The sequence below is a fragment of the Aspergillus alliaceus genome (genome assembly GCF_009176365.1).
Source record: "Aspergillus alliaceus strain CBS 536.65 unplaced genomic scaffold BDW43scaffold_6, whole genome shotgun sequence".
Lineage (NCBI taxonomy): Eukaryota > Fungi > Ascomycota > Eurotiomycetes > Eurotiales > Aspergillaceae > Aspergillus > Aspergillus alliaceus.
Genome location: NW_022474689.1, coordinates 274,206 through 293,496, shown reverse-complemented (window position 1 = coordinate 293,496; position 19,291 = coordinate 274,206). Strand labels below are relative to the sequence as shown.

General features: G+C 47.7%; 6 protein-coding genes across 6 annotated transcripts; 3 read left to right on the top strand and 3 right to left on the bottom strand.

Annotated features, from left to right (window-relative positions):
- Positions 1 to 1,413: 1,413 nt before the first annotated feature.
- BDW43DRAFT_322600 (uncharacterized protein) lies at positions 1,414 to 4,668 on the bottom strand (the record flags this gene model as incomplete). Its single annotated transcript, XM_032049592.1, has 6 exons — positions 4,354 to 4,668; positions 4,227 to 4,299; positions 2,353 to 4,170; positions 2,225 to 2,301; positions 1,951 to 2,154; positions 1,414 to 1,899 (listed from the first exon to the last, which is right to left on the bottom strand). The coding sequence occupies exons 1-6, from the start codon at positions 4,654 to 4,656 to the stop codon at positions 1,414 to 1,416; spliced, it is 2,961 nt and encodes a 986-aa protein (XP_031904008.1). The 5' UTR covers positions 4,657 to 4,668.
- A 1,995-nt stretch (positions 4,669 to 6,663) lies between these two features.
- On the top strand, positions 6,664 to 7,724 carry BDW43DRAFT_264792 (aminoglycoside phosphotransferase family protein). Its single transcript, XM_032040707.1, has 3 exons — positions 6,664 to 7,276; positions 7,343 to 7,598; positions 7,675 to 7,724. The coding sequence occupies exons 1-2, from the start codon at positions 6,743 to 6,745 to the stop codon at positions 7,565 to 7,567; spliced, it is 759 nt and encodes a 252-aa protein (XP_031904007.1). The 5' UTR covers positions 6,664 to 6,742; the 3' UTR covers positions 7,568 to 7,598; positions 7,675 to 7,724.
- Positions 7,725 to 9,964: 2,240 nt separating this feature from the next.
- Positions 9,965 to 11,193, bottom strand: BDW43DRAFT_264789 (uncharacterized protein). The gene is made up of 2 exons (XM_032040706.1): positions 10,498 to 11,193; positions 9,965 to 10,445 (listed from the first exon to the last, which is right to left on the bottom strand). Exons 1-2 carry the CDS (start codon positions 10,564 to 10,566, stop codon positions 10,227 to 10,229), a joined length of 288 nt encoding a protein of 95 aa, XP_031904006.1. The 5' UTR covers positions 10,567 to 11,193; the 3' UTR covers positions 9,965 to 10,226.
- BDW43DRAFT_264788 (uncharacterized protein) lies at positions 11,128 to 11,906 on the top strand. The gene has a single exon (XM_032040705.1). The coding sequence runs from the start codon at positions 11,344 to 11,346 to the stop codon at positions 11,587 to 11,589; it is 246 nt and encodes an 81-aa protein (XP_031904005.1). The 5' UTR covers positions 11,128 to 11,343; the 3' UTR covers positions 11,590 to 11,906.
- A 2,914-nt stretch (positions 11,907 to 14,820) lies between these two features.
- BDW43DRAFT_264787 (uncharacterized protein) lies at positions 14,821 to 18,848 on the top strand. The gene is made up of 3 exons (XM_032040704.1): positions 14,821 to 17,218; positions 17,279 to 17,970; positions 18,025 to 18,848. Exons 1-3 carry the CDS (start codon positions 15,006 to 15,008, stop codon positions 18,753 to 18,755), a joined length of 3,636 nt encoding a protein of 1,211 aa, XP_031904004.1. The 5' UTR covers positions 14,821 to 15,005; the 3' UTR covers positions 18,756 to 18,848.
- Positions 18,849 to 18,970: 122 nt separating this feature from the next.
- On the bottom strand, positions 18,971 to 19,271 carry BDW43DRAFT_307446 (uncharacterized protein; the record flags this gene model as incomplete). The annotated part of the gene is made up of 2 exons (XM_032046254.1): positions 18,971 to 19,074; positions 19,133 to 19,271. The coding sequence occupies 2 exons, from the start codon at positions 19,269 to 19,271 to the stop codon at positions 18,971 to 18,973; spliced, it is 243 nt and encodes an 80-aa protein (XP_031904003.1).
- Between the last annotated feature and the right edge of the window lie 20 nt (positions 19,272 to 19,291).

Below are 19,291 nucleotides of genomic sequence, written 5' to 3'. Positions count from 1 at the left end.
AAGACTCGTCAATAATGAACAACAAGCCGTTGTTTATTATTATTGGCAATGATTCAGAATATTGTTGATTCTAATTGTCTATCGCCGACCAGAAATAAAGAACCAATGGCTTCGATCTTAAAACCCACTTTTCGTAGTTTTCTGCCTATTCCTCCACTTTTTCGCCCACAAATGTAACCTGAATTGCAACCCTCCGCAATATTCAGACTCAATTGAGTTCCACTCCCAAGCTAAGCTTCTTCGGTACAAGCACCGCCCAGCCAACGCTTCTTTCCCTGCCGAGGAAAAGCGTGCCCTATCTATCATTTAGATTAAAAGCCCGGTCTCCGATATCACAGTTGCTACAGCTCCACCAGAAAGGCGTGATATTATTAGGTAATAGCTAAACCACCTAATGGAAACACTGACATATTGCTATATCGTAACTTGGACAAGAAAGATACACCGCCAGATCACTCGGTGAAGAATGCTCCACCCCCGTGCTTGACGTCGCTCTAACCCTACATAGAAGGGGGAGGGAGACTTAATCTTAAACCCAATGACCAGATCTTAAGGGCTTTGATCACCCCTAGTAGCTGTTTGTATGGAACATAAATAATTGCCACGATCCTTCCGCTAGAATGCGGTTTGGTGTAGCTCCAACAGAGATGTGGAGCTTCAACGGTGGAAACAAATGGATAACGGAAGGGCTTCCGTGGCTTGATTACCATGGAGACGCCGACTGAGCGGGAGGGGGTTGCCCTGCAAGGTCAGCAACCTCAACCTTGCAGTAAATCCTTGTCAGCATGTTCTATTCTTCTTTTTCTTGCTTATGTTGCCTTGGGCTTGGGGCGGGGTTCATTACAGCCTGTAACCATAGTAGTCAGCTCCCGCATTGTTGCAGAATCGGGTGTTGCCGCAATATATATTCAGAAGAGGTGTGGAGATATTGAGTGAGAAAAGAACTGATTTTTTTTTTTTTTTTAAAAAAAAAAAAAAAAAAAAAAAAAACACTGCCTTTCTACTGATTTACATAGAAAATATAGTATTGGAATCGTATCCGGTGATCAAAATAATGATCAAAATAGATTTGATTACTCTATTACTATCAGGACGCCTATCTAGGGGGATCATGTGCCTTTTTATAGTCGGAATTAACGCTTCGCTTAATTCAATTTAACCAAAGCGCCAATTCACTAGGCATGATCATATGGTTGAGAAACCTGGTGATTTTGTGGTCACATTCAATAAACCAGAAAGAACTCAAGGCATAGGTAAGGCGCTCAAGATAGGCAAGCCTGTCATTGTTATATACAGGGTTGATTGAGTAATCTCAGTCCAGACTTGAACCTACCCCGAACCGGGTCTAGCTTTGCGCTCGGGAGTCAGAACTGACCCAGAGTCACCAAGCCACAGGGTATTGGGCCATCCTAGTCATGATGGGTTTTTCCCGTCAAACTCTTCAATAACACTCCGAGGTTCCTTATATGTCCCAATACTGGTCCATTGGAAATCCAACCCAAACCCCGCAGGGCCACCCACTTTCAATGCTTTCTCGCTTGTCCATAAAGGATGTGCAGCCATAGCAATCACATGGGCAGTTAGACCATAACGAAGTTCCGGGGAGCCAATTGCTTGACCGTCCTGTCCGATAATGGAGATAAGGTCGGGGATACTGCATATGACATCCTCGCAGCCTGAGTCGACAAAGGTAGCATAAAGATACTCGTTCTGGAAGGGAACAACAAGATGGCGTTGCTCTTGCGGTTGCCATGGACATGGGCTTGTATGGGATAAATCTTGCTCCTCAGGGGAAAGGGGCGCAATGGTCACCGTACCCATGGTATAACCCCCGGATATATCTCTCTGGACATGAACTATTTTTCCAGTGTAAAGCAACTTACCCGGGTTGACATCAAGCTGGTACTATATGTTAGCGCAAGTAGTATTTTGGCACGATGATTGACGTACAATTGACTCTACCACATCTACCTTGAGTTGCTGGGCTCGTCGTACTGCTCTTCCCAGGTACCATGCTTGAGAAATTGTGTTTGGAACGCAGTATCTCTTGACCAGCGTGCCGGGCAGTGGTGTTGGGGAGACGCCTGTCATCAGGCCAAGCTCCACTGCCATGGAACGAAGTAGCTTCTCGACTTTCCCGTTGGACTCAGTGCTCTGTATTGGCGGTTTCAGTCTGATTGCAGCTAACATTGCTAAGCTATGGGTTAAATGCGAATGGACCTACCGTTATCAATGCCGCGTTGTCTCTGCAGTCCGAAATCGCACAGGGTGTAATGGGAGCACCGTAAATATATGGTAGAACTGTGAGATTGGTAGTTAGCCAAGCTCGGACTTGTATCGGCACGATCATACTATGCCCGATGGTGGGAAATGCACGTCCCATATGGTCGCCATCAAGGACCGGAATATCGTAAAACACGCCTGTCGGAAATGCTGACATGCCATTTCCACCGCCGATCTCGGCTGCGATGATAGCATCGAATTTAGCGCAGCCTGATGCTCTAACAGACCATTCAACTGCATTTCGAATTTCTGATCCGTTCGGTATTCGCTCACCGGAAACACTGGGAGCACCGTACCATACACCCAATACACAGACATCAGAGTCTGAAATTGCTTTTGGAGATATGACACGCATCTTGCCTGGGTGCTCAGAGTCGAGTTTGGAGAGACAGTCAAGATACTGGAGGTAGCTGGGTCCGCCTCCTCCGGCACCAAGTATTCCAGTTCCAATCGAAATTAGCTCTAGGTCAGTAGCTGTCAGCGACCAGACCCCGCCCCGTACAGAGGGCTCATATATCAGTATATCAACAGACGCTGGTGTCTTAGGAGGTGGTGCCGGCGTTATGCTGCTCTTACTAGACAGTGTCTTCTTGTGTTTGCCCGCCTCTTTCTGGAAGTCTTTAGACTTCTTATGGGATGAGTGAGCTTTACCGATAGCCACTTTACCAACTGCTTTAACAATAATCCTGGCCGCTTTGGTTGTCATGTACTGAAGAGGGATTTGCTCCAACTCAACAATTTTTATGTCTTCCTTTGCGGCTCCTCGTTTCAACGCAACTTCAATGGCTTTATTCTCTGTATCCCTTAAGACCTTCGCTGCGTCGTTTCCTTCGAGGATTTCAATAGTATCGACAATTCCGGAAATTTTTGCCACAGCGGCACCGACGGCGTTCGCCGAATCATGATGAGGGGGAATAATACATTCATCGACACCATCCAGCTGGTCCATATAAATCAAAGAGCCCCCGCCAACAAGAAGCAGGGTAACTGGCAAGGAAGACGTCTTCATTCTCTGAACTGCAGCCTGTAGCCTCTTTTTAATCTCAGCGCGAGCCTGACTGATTACTGCCTGCGGTACCCTCGAGACATTTATTGCATTGCCGAGTTTTGCCTTTCCAGCAGCCACGACAATATCCGTAGCTGTCAATGTTTCCCCCCCAAATACCAACGCCTTTTGCCTTAACAAATTCCCAACAGACGTAGGACCGACCGTGACTGAAGAGGCAGAGCTATCATGCTCAACACAACTACCACCACCAAGGCCGATTGAAAGCACCTCTGGCATTGAAAAGGCCGTCCTAACACCGCCAATCTCAACGAAGCTGGGAGCAGGCCTTGGGAAGCCCGATGGAAGCAAGGCGCACACGTCCGTGGTGGTGCCACCAACATCCACCACGAGGACTTGCTTCTCATGGTGCACGCCTTTGAGCTCGACTGACGCAAGGAAAGCAGCGCCAGTCATACTATTGATCGGGCCGCTCGAAAACGTTTGGATAGGAAATTGGTTAGCCGTGCCCACGTCGGTGAGAGTGCCGTCGTTCTGAGTAAGAAAGAGGTCACAGGCCAGGCCTAGCTCGCCAATAGCAACAGAAAAGGCATTGAATGCGTCCCTCGCAAGATCCAATATGGCTGCGTTGAGAATAGTTGCATTCTCTCTTTCAAGCAGCCCAGGGCCCCCGATATCGGCAGAGCACACGATGTCAAGCTGTGGGTTTTCCGTGAGCATGATTTCTTTGCACCTACGCTCGTTAATCCCGTCTTTATCAATTGCCGAGAAGACTCCCACAAGTGCAACCTTATCAATACACACTTTGCGGAGTTTGCGGACCGTCGCCTTGATTTCGTCCTCATTTAGGGGAAGTATCTCCCTTCCGTCGATTTCAATACCTACACGGAGTCAGATTGGAGTCACTCTGAGTAGTAGATGGGGGGAAGGTTCCGACCTCCATCAAGGTAGAATACAGGGCCTTCCACGATTTGTTTGAGGCGTGCCGGGAAATCCACGAAAGGGGGTACCTGTTTAGCGTTTTAGATCGGTTCAAATCCTGGCTGACGAATGACCGTGCTCACCTGGCGGGTAAATGGGCCACAGAGCCGTATGACAGCCACCCTGGCAAGCTGATGTCCCTGGGCTTGAACAACAGCATTGATAAAATGGGTTGTTCCAATTGCGACGCTTAAAACGCCCTGGCGATCGACACCAGACGCTGTAAGCACTTGTTCTACGGAGCATTTAATGCCCTCGGAGATGTTGGGGGATGTCGGGGTCTTCGCGGATGCTAGGAGGCCTCGCAGTGGAGAGCTCGTCTGAGTGATATCCAAAATTGCCGCATCTGTATTCGTTCCCCCAACATCGACTCCGATACGATACATCGCGTGGATAGATTGTAGATGTAGGAAAGGAACAATACTAATGGTAGTACCAGTCGGATTTCAGATTTGAAGACTTCTAGTTATCATTCCCGCCACAGAGCTGTTCAAGTTGGCGAGGTTCCCCCAGAAGGGAATTAATAATACCAACCCTACTATCAAGGTTTACCGAAGACAAAATTTGGCCAACGGAAGCGGGAGGTTGGATAGGAGGGGGCTTCTGACAATTCAGGCCGAAGTATACACTGCGCAACAGAAGGCAGCCAAAACTACAAAAAATGACTACCCAGATACGGATTGATTGGCATTCGCGGGATGATGGGATAAGAACCTGGTGTTGCGGGGCGGGGCGAGCAGATACATCGTTCTTTACCCCGCCATTATCCAACTTCTTACACGTTTGATAATTCCCTCTTGGAACGGCAGAAGCGTGTTCTAAGCAACCAAGTATGGTGCTCAGTACAGACCTCGTCTTATGCATAGTAGGTTACTCTGCTAGGTAAGTGAGTAGCAATGAGATCTAGATTTATCGGACTCTAGAGGTAGGCTTGCCATCGAGGCTTTCTAGTCTGAACTACCGCACTTCCGCTTCCTCTATTTTCACTTGAATCTTTTTTAAATGGAACCGTTGGCTTTTTGGGAAGCTACTTGATTAAGGACAGCTTGATTCTGGATCCTTAAAAGTGAAACAAGACTAGGGACCAAAGAACAAGCATTAAACATGATCTAGGAGTGGCCGTAGTTGGCTAGAAGGACTGTTAACTTGTTTGGTAGGGCTTTTCAAAACGGCTAATTATCCACAGCGCTGAAATTAATATTGTTTGAGTCAATTATTTCAATATACAGCCCGCTTTTTCTGCCTTGTAGTTGCTTAACCGGGTAAACTAATCCTTAAACCTGGTTGAAGGATGGCTCCAATGAGTCTTGAGACTTATAAGTTGTCAACAAAGTCTTTCCATTCTGCTAGAAGCTGCGACATTGTTTGCTTGGTGGTCCTTTGGGGCTAGCTCCCTACATTTTGTAAGAAGAAAGTACCGCGCTGCTCCCTGAGGGCCAAATGCATCAACGAAAAAGCCACCTAGTATAGGCCGACCTGGATGAAGCACATCCGCGATTGCAAATAATGCTTGGCATTCAGGAGACGTTGTGCCTTGGAAGAATAGCTGAGATGCTGACAAACGTATATCTCTCGGAATGGCTATGGTAGCGTAATTCTAGGTGTTAGCACATAGCCTTAAGTGTGACGTGAACTACTCCACTCTCTTTTCAAAAATACCGTTGATATAAAAGATGACCAGGGGCTAGTCTTATTACAACCACGCCTAGAGTTAGCATTGCCCCCATTTATATCTTCACCTGAGCCCTTGATGGGTTCAGTTCTGTGACTACATTTCGTACCGTAAATGCATCAAGTTGGACGCAGGATTAGCGGATTTCTTCTTTGGCTTGCGTTAAATGTCTACATACAACTTCAACGAGTTTGTATGGGAAGATTAATTCAAGACAGAATAGCTCTTCAGCTCTCTTTTGCCAACTAGGATTATCTGTCAACACAGCTTCCCAGAACCGATACTAGTTAACATGGAAGTGATACAGAAGAATGAGGCCTTCAGAAGGATCGATGGTAAAATGAAATTTTTCTACGTCCAGATCTTTGTCATAACCTGTTTGGGATAGGATGGAATCTCCTCTTGCAGTAGAGTGTGAACAGACTGTATCTTGACATCTCCTTGGAGCAGAGCTAGGATGACATTAGTAGAGAGAACATGTTGCTTCCCGCGCCCTAATTCGAAACCGCGAATCATATATTAAATACATGCAGATAACAAGTGGAGTCTCCTCTGGGTAAAGAGCTCTAATATGCGATCGGCAGTGACTGCTGGCTCAGGTCAACATCTTTGTAGTTCAAATGTATTCACGTGCCTAGCGCGTCTGGACTTGGCGGGGATGCGTTAACCCACATCTAACATACCCATATTCAAAAGAATTTTCGTGTCGACACGTCGGACAGCCGTATCTCGCTCAAGAATATTTTCTGCTTCAGCTACGGAGATTGTGGATTGTGATACCTTTTGAACACGAACTCCAGATGGAATTGTCTTCTGCTTCTCCAAAGTCGAATTCTATCAATGACAAAGCGTTGTACCGGTATTCAACGCTTTTGGCAGTCAGGGCGCTTAGGTCTACACGGCCCCGGAAGGGAAGTGTCCTCATGCTCACGGAGACACTGTGTGTCAAGTATGGGGCCTGGGTGCATTTATCCGAGGCACACGCCATGCGCTACATATCACAGCATACGTCCATCCCAGTCCCCAAAGTGCTATGTGCATTTGCACATAATGACTGTACTTATATCGTGATGGAAAGAATCAAGGGTGACATGCTCGGTACTGGCTGGTTGAGACGTAGTGAAGATTCAAAGGCCAGGCTACTTGCTCAATTGAAAAAATTAGTTCAAGAGATGCGAGAGTTGCAAGCCCCCAAAGGAGTGGGGGTTGCTTCTATCGACGGCGGGTCCCTCTATGACGCCCGTGTGCCGGGTCCTACCCTACGCTTTGGCCCTTTCCGCACTATTGATGAGTTTCATCGGCATCTAAGACGTGGTCTAGAGTTTGGTCCCGATCTAGGCTTGGAAGTTCAGGAGCTGATTAAAAGCCAAGATAAGTCTTGGCCCTTGGTATTCACTCACGGTGACCTTAGCAGTTTCAATATCTTGGTCCGCGAGGATGATATTGTTGGCGTTGTGGACTGGGAAACCGCCGGGTGGTATCCATCCTATTGGGAATATACTACAGCCTGCCAGGTCAATCCACAGAATTCATTTTGGATTACCGAGATTGACAAATTCCTCGACCCGATGCCAGAAGAGCTATCAGCAGACCGTATTCGCCAAAACTTTTTTGGCGATATTTAGCAAGACAACATAATGACCTAACAATTCGTAGGGTTAGTCGTCTCCCTCTGCTCAACTACAATGTAAGTTGGAGACTTTGCCATATAAAGCTTTCACTGACCATCAAAGCGATACTGAGGGTCTTCACCGGCTTCTTCGATCTTTGGGCCAAAGATCAACGCCCAGTGATAGTTAGATGAGGAGATATATTAGCTTTGTGTATATCCTTAAAGGCTTCTCCATCGAACCCAGGTATCCTCCTTTCCAGGCATAGTAGGGGCTCCTTCACGCACACGTTTGGCTGCCGTGTGAAGGGACCCCGCGCTATAACGGGCATATACCTGGTCAATCTATGCCTACCGCTGTTATATAATCGGTTCTAATGGTGGCTTGGTATTGATGAGTTAGCGAGTTCCCGGTGGGAAGGGGGGGGGGGGCGGGCTTTCTACTCGCCTCACATCATTGAATTGAAGCCTATCCAGAAGAAGTTCATGGTGCGCGGTACCTGTGCGACCTTTTGTTGTTGATTGGCTTAGGAAGCGCTAATACCGTATAACCTGGGGCAAAGAGCTCGTACTTCTAAGCCCAAATAACATGGAAAGAGCAGCCAAAACATAGAAACCATCGCTTTTGAATGACCATATGAAATACGCCTCTACGGCTGCGATGATGCGTAGGAGTACGACTGTATATGATATCTAGGTATTACTGTGCGTTTATTGTCAGACCGAAAAATGAATCAGAACATAAAATGGGTATCCTTTACCACGCAAAATAGAGGCTGAAAATGGAGAGTCGTATTTGGTTGGTTTTATCAGGAGCGCGAATAACCCCTTATGCTTACCACCATGTAGCTTGTTCAAATTATCTTGAAAAGATAGTGGGCAGCAATCGCGTTGCAGATTTCCTGCGTGGAACCGCAACAAAGAAAGGCAAGCAGGGTAAAATACCCCAACTTTGGATGAATGAGGCTTTGGTGGTTATATTTTGTTGGGCACTTTACCATAAGGGCGGTTCTGAATTCGTTTGAAAGTCGACACTATGAGAAGAAAGTACGTGCGAAGATAATACACACCAGGTAAATCATAGGAATTCATTAACTAATGAAGGTTAAGGCTTTGCCGGTATGTTAAGCCCTAATTAATCAACTTAGTTGGGATATTTTGACGGAGGTATCCACCAATCAGTAAACATGAATTGCATAGAATTCGGCATACAGTGCTGACGTGGCAAAACGTACGAGGCTGGGCTAGTTTTGGCAGAATCAAATAGGTATTTATATAAGTTATTCAGCCAGTGACCACTGCTGCCAATGATGTTTTGCTCGACTCTCACCACGCGTCAATATTTATATCAACTTAATTTCTCGGAACAAGCGGAAAGACTGATGGTAACCTGAGTATCAGATGGCCGCTCAGTATGACTTCGACGACCTGTGGGCGAAGGCCGTTGATAAATATATTGAGTCCACTGGAAGAACCGTGCTCGAACAAACTCTACTCATGCAGTTAAAGAGCCTCGAAGAGCTACAAAAGCGTCTGGAACAGGACCGAGACAAATTTACTGGGTTCCGTGCAAAGTATGCAAAGTTCACCGAGAGAGCGAAAATGGTGATCAGACCTTTTACGGCACTCTCAACTGTCACCTCTAGCGCTTTGGCACTCTCCTCCTTTGCTCCAGCCCCGACAATCTTTGGCGCCGTCCTCTTCGTTGTAAAGGCTGCTGATGGGGTGTCAGAGGCATATGACTGGATCGACCAACTCTTTGATAAGCTCGGTGATTTCACGGTCCGCCTAGATGAGTATGTCAGCGTTGGAATGGGCCGAAATTTAGGAATAAAGGTGGTCCATATTCTGGGATGTCTGCTGGAAATCCTCGCCCGTTCTGAGAAGACGATCAAAATCGGTAGATGGAGAAAGTACGCTGCTGTGCTCTTTTTAGGGCAAGATGAGGAGATAAAGGCATCCTTTGATAAGCTATCTAAGCTGCTCGAAGATGAACAACGGCTTATAAGTGCAATTACCTTTGCAACTAACCGGAAAATGGACAAGAGAATCGAGGAGATTGAATCGACCGTGTCACAAACACTTACAGTTGTAAAGGACACTCAAACTAGATTTGACACAACGCAGCATAATCAACTCCGAGATGTAATCTTGAAATGGATATGCACAACTGACTTTCCCTCCCAACAGTCCGATGTGATAAACCAGAGAGAAACAGGAACTGGGCAGTGGTTCCTCGATGCACCCGCGTTTAACACATGGGTGCACGGATCAAAGCAAACCCTATACTGCCCTGGTATGCCCGGTTCTGGCAAGACGGTGTTAGCTGCTACCGCGATTGAATATCTGGCTGGAACAGTCCAGAACGACACCAGGGGGGTTGTTTATGTATACTGTAACTATCAAAACCGAGCAAGGAATAGTACTACCATGTTCCTGGCAGCGATCCTCCGGCAACTGTTGCAGGGCCAACAATCCATTCCGGAGTTTGTGTTGCGTCTCTATGAGCGTCATTCCAGGCGTGGGACTACAATGTCTTCCGACGAGGTTCTCACTACCCTCCGTTCCGTGCTGAAAACCTACTCAAGTGTTCACCTAGTCATCGATGCTCTAGATGAATTTGCAGACTGCAAAGATGACACTCGCAGGCGACTCTTAGCAGTTGTCAGCTCGCTTCAAAAAGAAGGCAATATGAATATAATGATCACCTCACGCTTTATTCCTGAAATAGAGGAGGAATTTGAACATACTGAAAGGCTACACATCCGAGCAACCGATAATGACGTGAAACATTTCATCACGAACCAAATCCATCGACTACCAAAATGTGTGATACGTGACAAGGAACTGCAGAGCTTAGTACAAAACGAAATCGTTAAAGCAGCAGATGGGATGTTAGTACACTACACTTACACACTGCGTTTTGCTTACTGATAAGCCTATAAGGTTTCTTCTCGCGCATTTATACATTGAGTTACTCCAAGACACTACTACCAAGAAGCAAGTCAAGTCCATTATAGAGGTAATCTCAAAGAGAGCTCACGGCGGTAAGGAACTGTCACAAGTGTACGACCAGTTATATGACGAAGCCATCAAGCGGATAAAAAGCCAGCCGCGTATGAAATACCAATTAGCACGGAACGTCCTCTCGTGGATCACCTATGCAGAGAGACTACTTACAACTGAGGAGCTCTCCCATGCTTTAGCAGTTGAGCTCGATGAGGAACACCTCGACGGAGATAACATTCCAGATGTGGAAGACATGATATCTGTTTGCGCTGGCCTTGTTGTAGTTGATGAGGCAAGTAATGTTATCCGTCTCGTGCATTATACCACCCAGGAATACTTTGAGCAAATCCGAGAGAAGTGGAACCCCAGTGCTCAAGAGGAGATCACATTAGTCTGTCTCACTTATCTCTCATTCGATACTTTCAAGAGCGGTATGTGCGGTAGTGACAAAGAATTCGAGAGCAGACTCGACCAGAACAAACTTTTAGATTATGCCTCTCGACATTGGGGCCAACATGCACGCACAGTCCAGAAGCAGGTATCTGAGACAGCACTTCCTTTCCTACAGGACAACGGTCTGATTGACTGTGCTACACAAGCTATGGCTGTATCAAATTATAAACACCAGGGCTATAGTCAAAAGGGCCCAAGACAGAGCACAGGCCTGCATCTCACAGCCGGGCTTGGTTTGCTGTATTTTTCACAGATGCTAGTATTACAACTAGCCGGAAATGCTGCCATTATAATCAATGCAAAGGATAGCTACGGCCAAACGCCATTATCATGGGCTGCAAGGAACGGACACAGTGCCGTGGTGCAGCTACTGATAGAAAGTGGCGCCGATATCGAGTCCAAGGATGCAAGCGGGTGGACACCATTAACGTTAGCTGTAAAGCACGGATGCGAGGCAGTAGTGCAGCTACTGGTCCAGAGTGGCGCCGACATCGAGTCCAAGGATGTGCATGGGAGGACGCCGCTATCTTGGGCTGCATGGGATGGGCATGTGTCGGTGGCACAGTTTCTGGCTGAGAAGGGCGCTGACCTTGAGTCTAAAGATGACACCTACGATCGGTCACCGCTATCATGGGGTGCGCTGAACGGTCATTGGGCAGTAGTGTTGCTTTTATTCAAAGAGGGCGCTGATATTGAGTCTAAGGATTTCAATGGTCAGACACCGCTAATCCTAGCTGCAGCAAGTGGGAGAGTGAAGGTCGTGCAGTTGCTGGTTGAGGTCGGTGCTGATATAGAGTCTAAAGATATGAATATTCGGACGCCGTTATCATGGGCTGCATGGTGTGGATATGAAGTGGTCCAATTGCTACTTAGCAAAGGTGCAGACGTCAAGGCGCAGGACAAGGAGGGTCGGACACCTCTATCACGGGTGGCAGAGAACGGGCACGAGCCAGTAGTCAAGCTGCTGGTTGACAAGGGTGCTGATATCCAGTCCAAGGATAATATCCTTCATCGGACACCGCTAGCCTGGGCCGCATTAAATGGGAACGAGGAGGCGGTAAAACTATTGATTGAGGCGGGTGCTGATCTGGAATCCAAGGATAGCGATGGTCGGACACCCCTGACTTTAGCTACAGCGAACGCGCACAGGGAAGCGGTCCGGCTACTAGTTAACAATGGCGCCGATGTCAGGTCGAAGGGTATGGATGGTCAGACGCCACTCTCGTGGGCCGTACGGAGCGGGGATGAGGCGGTATTGCGAATGCTGCGGGACAAGGATGTAGGAGTCCTTGATACATAACTTCTTAAATTATCATGCGATTTTGGTATAATGTGGATTGAGGCCTACCAGGCAGAAATCACACGCAGCACCTGTGCAAATTTTGTTCCTGATTGGCATGGGATACAGAGTAAACCAAAGCTAAGACTTGACACCTTTACCTCCACACTACATGGAAAGACTTGTCAAAGAGAGAAACCATAACTTTTGGTTGAGCATATGTATTACACTTTTATCATACATGTTTTATCTAGAAAGGTGAGATTCCGCGGGAAACAGATCCTGGCCGCGTGACCTTCTAGAATCCCTTGCTGTCCCAGTAATTGATGAAACGTGTCAATATTGCCGCGTCAAAAGAAGTGTAGTGAACACCTGTTGCATCCACCAGAACTTCCAACGTGTTGGTGCAATCATAATGTGGAGTACTGTGACTGGTTTGCATCCGTGACACCCCTCCTTAAGACAGCTTCCTGTAACAATGGCAAAAGAGATAGCAGGGGGTTCTCCGGGTCATGAACCTCTTGCTCCAGTAATAGGTGCATCCAATAGAAGACTATCTTGACCGGATAGCCTGCCCGATTAATGATTGCGCGCGTGTCGACCATATCCACCGAGTCTCGGCGGTCAGGAACAACCATACTATATGATCTGTTGAGGTTCTCACGTTTGGCAATCTGTAAAGCGACTTCGTGCAGGTTTATTAGATAGGAGATATTGGACCTCAACATCCTTTAATATTTCTCTCATGAGGACATGAGGCACGGATAGGTCGATTGGCACACATGCCTGATGATTCCGTCTCAAGGCTAATTGGGCAATGACCGTGTACGCACCAGCACCTGCAAGATGCAGATAGGCTCTTCCTTGCGACAATTGAGCCTCTTGAGAAACTCTACCACGCTGTCGGTTAACGGCTGCCAGTATAGCACTTGCCATTTAAAACTTAAACAAGTAGCACTTGTTTCCTGGTAAGCCACGGTCACGTCTCAATTAGCGAACTTTCGTGTCTGTCAGTCGCGGAACCCGCGTGGCAATACGGCTGTTTAGCTTGTATATTCCACCAAAGATGCCATCACGGCAGTTCGAAGCAAGGAAAATGGCGACCCGCCTACATACCTACGTGTGGGGGCGATATTCGAGGGCCGTTGCATTCGTACTATGACGTTAGTGCTGCTCTCCCATTTATGATCGGTTGCGATATCCTATTAACTAAAGATACATGGCGTAGTTGGCTAGGACAAGGGAGGTGGAGAAGCTGTAGCCTGAGATACTCCTCTCCACATCAAGGTCAAAAGATGGATCGAAAGCTTTAGTGTTTTAACACGTCATACACAGCATGCATATCACGGAGACTCGCTGATATACCTTCCTCGAGGTTTACGTTGTAGCTCAGAACCTGCTACTTCAATATATTAGAAAGATGTACCGGCTTTCTTTTCTATAATCATCTCCAGCCATTACCTCCTGAGTCCCTACTTTATGTCATAAGCCGGGGCGAAGACATAACAGCACACCAACGAACTTCTCTGTTATACAGGTGATCCGTGGTCCTTGACTTTGATGTTGGAAGGTCCTATGAGATCGGGTGTGCCCGCTACTACCTTACGGGTACATGCCTTTCAAGCCGTATCATGTTGAATATATTGAGGTGCAAGATTAGGCCTTTTGCCAATGTTGGCTATTGTAGTTGAGTGGGAAAAGCGAAGAATTCCTCATACCTGACCAGAAAAGGCAAGGAGGTACACTCATTACTTCAATGTGGACGGCTAGGAAAAACAACGTATACATGTTTGAAACGGCACTGGCCAGGCATGATGAACCGGGATTGCACACCACTTCTGCAAGGTTTCGGGAACACGGCCAGCGGTTGCTCCAAGCTGCCCAAGCCTGATGTGGCAGCAAATAATGGAAATGGTAGGCTGTTCCTGAAAGGAATGACTAATTCAACTTGTCTTCTTCATTTTCTTGCTTGCTGTATAATTTATTTTCGTGACTCTAGAGATTACCTTCTATGCCAATGGTAGTGAAGGAAATTATTGTCAGTTACTATACTCTTGTCGTTAAGATCAATGCAATGTGGCACGCAAGACCCCCTTCAGGGAATTACATAAGTCTTTCAAAATCTATCGAGAAGTACGGCTATGGTTAAATGGGTTCCCATCAATCAGTCCCGGTTGAACAGCCATAGCCTACACGTGGATTAGTGGCTTCATAACCCTCTGACCGTTGAAGATCAGAAAAGTGGGGTGGGGGTGGCGGGGATGGTAAAGGCCTTCATGTTCTCCATAATCTGGATTAACGGGCGTACTATAATTATCACTAGGGCCGCGTTCTGATTCTTGAATCAGTTATCTAAGGTTACCTTGTGCTGCAATACTAATAACTAACTAATACTAACCCAATGACTCAGCCACTCGTGTTAGTTAGGGCACTGCCGCGGGCATGACTCACGATCAGTCAGTCATCCATGACTCTTGTCGATCGTCCGATTTCCGCTTCAAACCTGTGGAGACTTTCAGCCTTGGCAGGAAATGTTGTCTGACAATTCTGATGTTTTAAATGATTCTAAATCCATGGCAACCCTTCTTTATTCCTGAATCAAAGGAAACATAGAGACCCTCACTCGTGATACCTGTCCCTTGCTAGCGCTCTAGCATTTGTCTCATTCTGGGGAATTTTTTCGAGCGAGTTCAAGTTTGATTCACGATAAAGTATGGCGTCGAATCTAGCTATACCATTGACGTCATACGAAACAGCCCTATGTCTCGTTCCTCCGTCGAGTCGAACCGGAGATATCGACCGTCTACGGGCTCTTTATGATAAAGCACATGGACGATGGCCACCACATGCCAACCTCATCTACCCCTTTGTGGCTCTAGAGGCCCTTCCCCAGGCATCCCAATTATTACAGTCAACTTTAGCCAATAGGACGAAGGCTGGCCCCATCCGTCTTCGTTTGGACAAATCGGACTTCTTCGCCCACAAACGCAGAAGCACAGTTTATCTCACAGATAGTGGAAGTGACGGGTTAAATGCCGTGACACATTTGCAGCGAGATATCATAGAGGCTTTCGGTGCCCAAGGACGAAGTACTGGCCACTTACATGTCACAATTGGCCAATGTGAGGCGGAAGACCTTGCCCAGAGACAATTCCTACTCGACAAACTCGCCTTGATCCCACCGATAGAGTGGGAGGCGGAAGAGCTAGTAATTCTGGTCCGTGACCGGTCCCAGGGCCTAGATACTGGTTCCAGCCCAATGTTGACCTGGGGAACTGTGTCACTATCTGGTGGATGTCCTGTGACGCGAAGCGCACGTTTCAGAGATGAAGAAGAGGCCTCATCGGGTGCATCGTCGTCTAGCTCAGCGGGTGTTGGATCATCTTCGCCATCGTCCTTACCCTCACAGCTACAAACCACATACCAGTTTTTGCAAGCGAAGGACAGTGAGGAGGGCAAATGGCATGCTCTACCAGCATCAACTTCGCAGGGAACAGAGGGGAACCAACTAGATTCACCAGTGACTGTCGCCTCTTACAATGTCCTCATTGATTCGCCCTATCCTCCTCCAACTGAGAGGTACCCCATCCTGCTGCGTAATATACTCTCGGATGCGGCGGCGGCCGAAATCCTTATCCTACAGGAAGTGAGCGATGACTTCTTCTCGTTCCTTCTTAGAGACAAGGGTATCCGCCTGCGGTACCCATTCGCGACGCATGGGCCACCAGATCAACCCGAGATCGGTCCGTTAAACAGCCTCCGGAATATCGTAGTGCTCAGTCGCTGGCAGTTCAAGTGGGAATGGCTACCCTTTGACAAACGGCACAAAGGTGCAGTAGTACTTCGACTGACAGACCTAGGAACCTTCCAGGATTCTAAGTTCTTCCCGCTCATTGTTACTGGAGTACATCTTACTTGTGGTCTTGCCGACGGTTCCATCATAGCCAAACGGTCCCAGCTCCAAACCATACTCAAGCATCTATCTAGGAAATACTCCAGTAACCATTGGATAGTGGCAGGAGATTTCAACATTACAACGTCTTCTTACACAATCGATGCTGCGTTGAAGCGCAATTCTATTTCCTCCCAAGCCGCGTCTGTTTTGTCATCTTTGGATGGTATGCTTACCCAGCATGGTCTCGCTGATTGCTACTTCGTTGGCCGTGCTAGTGGCTCTGCTAGCAATGTGGGAAAGCCCCGGGGTAGGCTAGATTTTGGGGCGTTGTATGAAGGTGAAGAGGGCGCGACGTTTGACCCGACGGAGAACGAACTAGCTGCACGGATCGCAGGAGACAGCTTTCATAGCCGACCTCAACGATACGATCGGATCTTGGCCCGTGGTGACGAAGTTCAAGTTCTTTCCTTTAACTTGTTCGGGTTCCCTGCCGGAGATGAAGGCCAGCTGGCAAGTGATCATTGGGGAGTTAGAACGACCTTCAAATTGAACCCCTCAACTATTGAAGATCCTGCAGGAGCTGAAGCTTCCATCGATCTTCAGACGGCACCATCGAGCCTTGGCGGTGTCGATAGTTTGAAGGAATGTCTTAAGGAGCATCAAGCATTCCCAACCGAGGAGGAAATTGCGCGGCGGCAAGAGGTCTTCGACTTGGTCAGAGAGTTAGTCAACCAACGTGACGCGAATTTGCCAGATGATACCAGGTTGAACCTGTCGTTTGCAGTCGCACCCGTTGGGTCTTACGGTCTTGGGGTGTGGAACAGCTCCTCCGATATGGATATTCTTGTCATCGGGCAGGTTAGCCCACGAACATTCTTCACTCTCATGATCGCAAAGCTCCGACGAGCGACAGATCGCGATGTGTTGCTTCTACGGAAGGTAAAGGCCGCATCCGGAATGATGTTGGAGTTGGAGGCTCGTGGTGTGCGCCTCGATCTGCAGTATTGCGCTGCAACTCGTGTTACTGAAAGGTATCTCCTTGATTGAATTTGAACTTCCTTTGTTCTAACAAAAGCTAATATGCGTTGTAGCTGGCCACAATCATTAGAGCTCCCTGAGGAGGATTCAACCTTTGACCTTCCCATGCAATCCTTGCTCAAGCTCAACTCCCTTCGCGACATGCACTACCTACAACGTACAATCCCCGACCTGGCCTCCTTCCGCCTTACCTATCGCTTTATCAAAATCTGGGCCCAGAAACGCGGGATCTACTCCGCGAAACTGGGCTATCTAGGAGGAGTCCACATAACCCTTCTTCTGGCACGCGTTTGTAAGCTCTCATTTCGCCAGGCCGGCACCATTTCCGCAGCCGACATCATCTCCACATTTTTCAAGCACTATGCCCACTTCAACTGGCAGAGGGATTTCGTCTATGATCCTAGTTTCTACAAGTCGGCCCCACGATACTTTCGAAATTCGTTAAGGGAACCCCTGGTGATTCTCACCCAACATGCACCGAAGGTTAACGTTGCCCGTGCGGCTACTTGGCCCTCTACCGCAACTCTGGAGCAAGAATTCAAACGGGCAGACGAACTCCTATCAAAAGATAACGTAACCTGGGGGGAGGTGGCTGGCTCCATGGGAAGCTTCAATGGTGCAGAAGAATTCCTCAACTCATATCGGACCTATGCAAAAATAAACGTCCAATACTGGGGCGGTGCAGCCACAAAGGGCAGAATGCTGGTTGGCTGGCTGGAATGGCGATGCGTTTCCCTTCTTGTCGGTATGTTACTTACTCAACATCCCTAATTAGCAAACCCATGCTAAATGTGGACAGATATCCAGAACAAATTCCCCGATATTCACGCCCGGATCTGGCCGGCTCGGTTCACGGATATGGAGGACGTCAACGAAACCGTCAAAGAATACCAAGGCTGCTACCTCATTGGTCTGGTCAGGACGAATAACTCGTTGAGATCATCCGCGACCGAGGCTGAGCGACAATCGGCGAAAATTTCCCTGCTAGCTGTGCTGAATGCCTTTGCGGAGAAGATTCGCCAAGACGAGAACTACTTTGATAGTTCGTCCAGCTGGGTTGATGTTAGTTTGGTCCAGCAGTCTGCGCTTCAGGGTCTCCGGGTTGATACTTCCGACTGGGGCAACACCGCTTACGATGACGCATTTGACGATGATGAGGATGAGATCGAGCTTGAGGATGACGAGTCTGAAGATGTGCATCCACGTCAGCGGATTATGCCTGTGCGTGGTGCTAAGGCTGTTGCGATGCCTGAGGGGGTGAAGCTACGGTCTGCTAGCGATGTCCTGAACCGGCTTCGCTGGGATGCGGATATTGATATAGAAGATTATATTGTCGGTTATGATGATCGGTTTGTCGGGGAGAGGGAGATGCCGGTGGGGCAATGGAAGGCAGAGTTGACGGATGAGGCTTTTATCCCCATGCATCGGATTCTGTACTTCAAGAGAAAGAGTGACGGAGTCAAGGTCTGGGATCGTGAGACGCGGAGGGATCTACTTTTCGGTAGTGGCGCGTCGAGCAAGCAGGAATGAAGGTGTAGTCATATACACCAAGCCAAATAGTAGAATAAAAATAAATGTAACTTCTTACGAGATCGTGCAGAATTATTTGGGGGTTCTATCTATTTCTTAATATAAAAATGAGGTTGCTTTGTTACTCTGACAACGCCAACCTGATCCACACGAACCACGATCATTCAAGTTCAAATCTGAACGGACATACTAGACACACCAGGTAATCATCAATTCTAGTTACCGATATACGATGAATGAGCGGAGTATTGGACCACAGCCTGGATCTCCGCATCTCCCTTCAGTTCCTCGTCTCTCGACTCCTCAAGCCCACGTACCACTTCCATACCACGGTAAATAGATATATCAATACCAAGTCACCCTGGCCTCGACCTCACTGTACTTGCCAGTAATAAATTTCTTGCTAGAGGCTGAGATGTGCGCATCGAGCGCGCACGAGCCTTTTGCAATCTCATCATCAGGCAACATGAGGTCGTAGTCCCAGAGATCCGCATTGATTGTGAGTTTGTCATCCATCGGCACGGCTATCATTGACC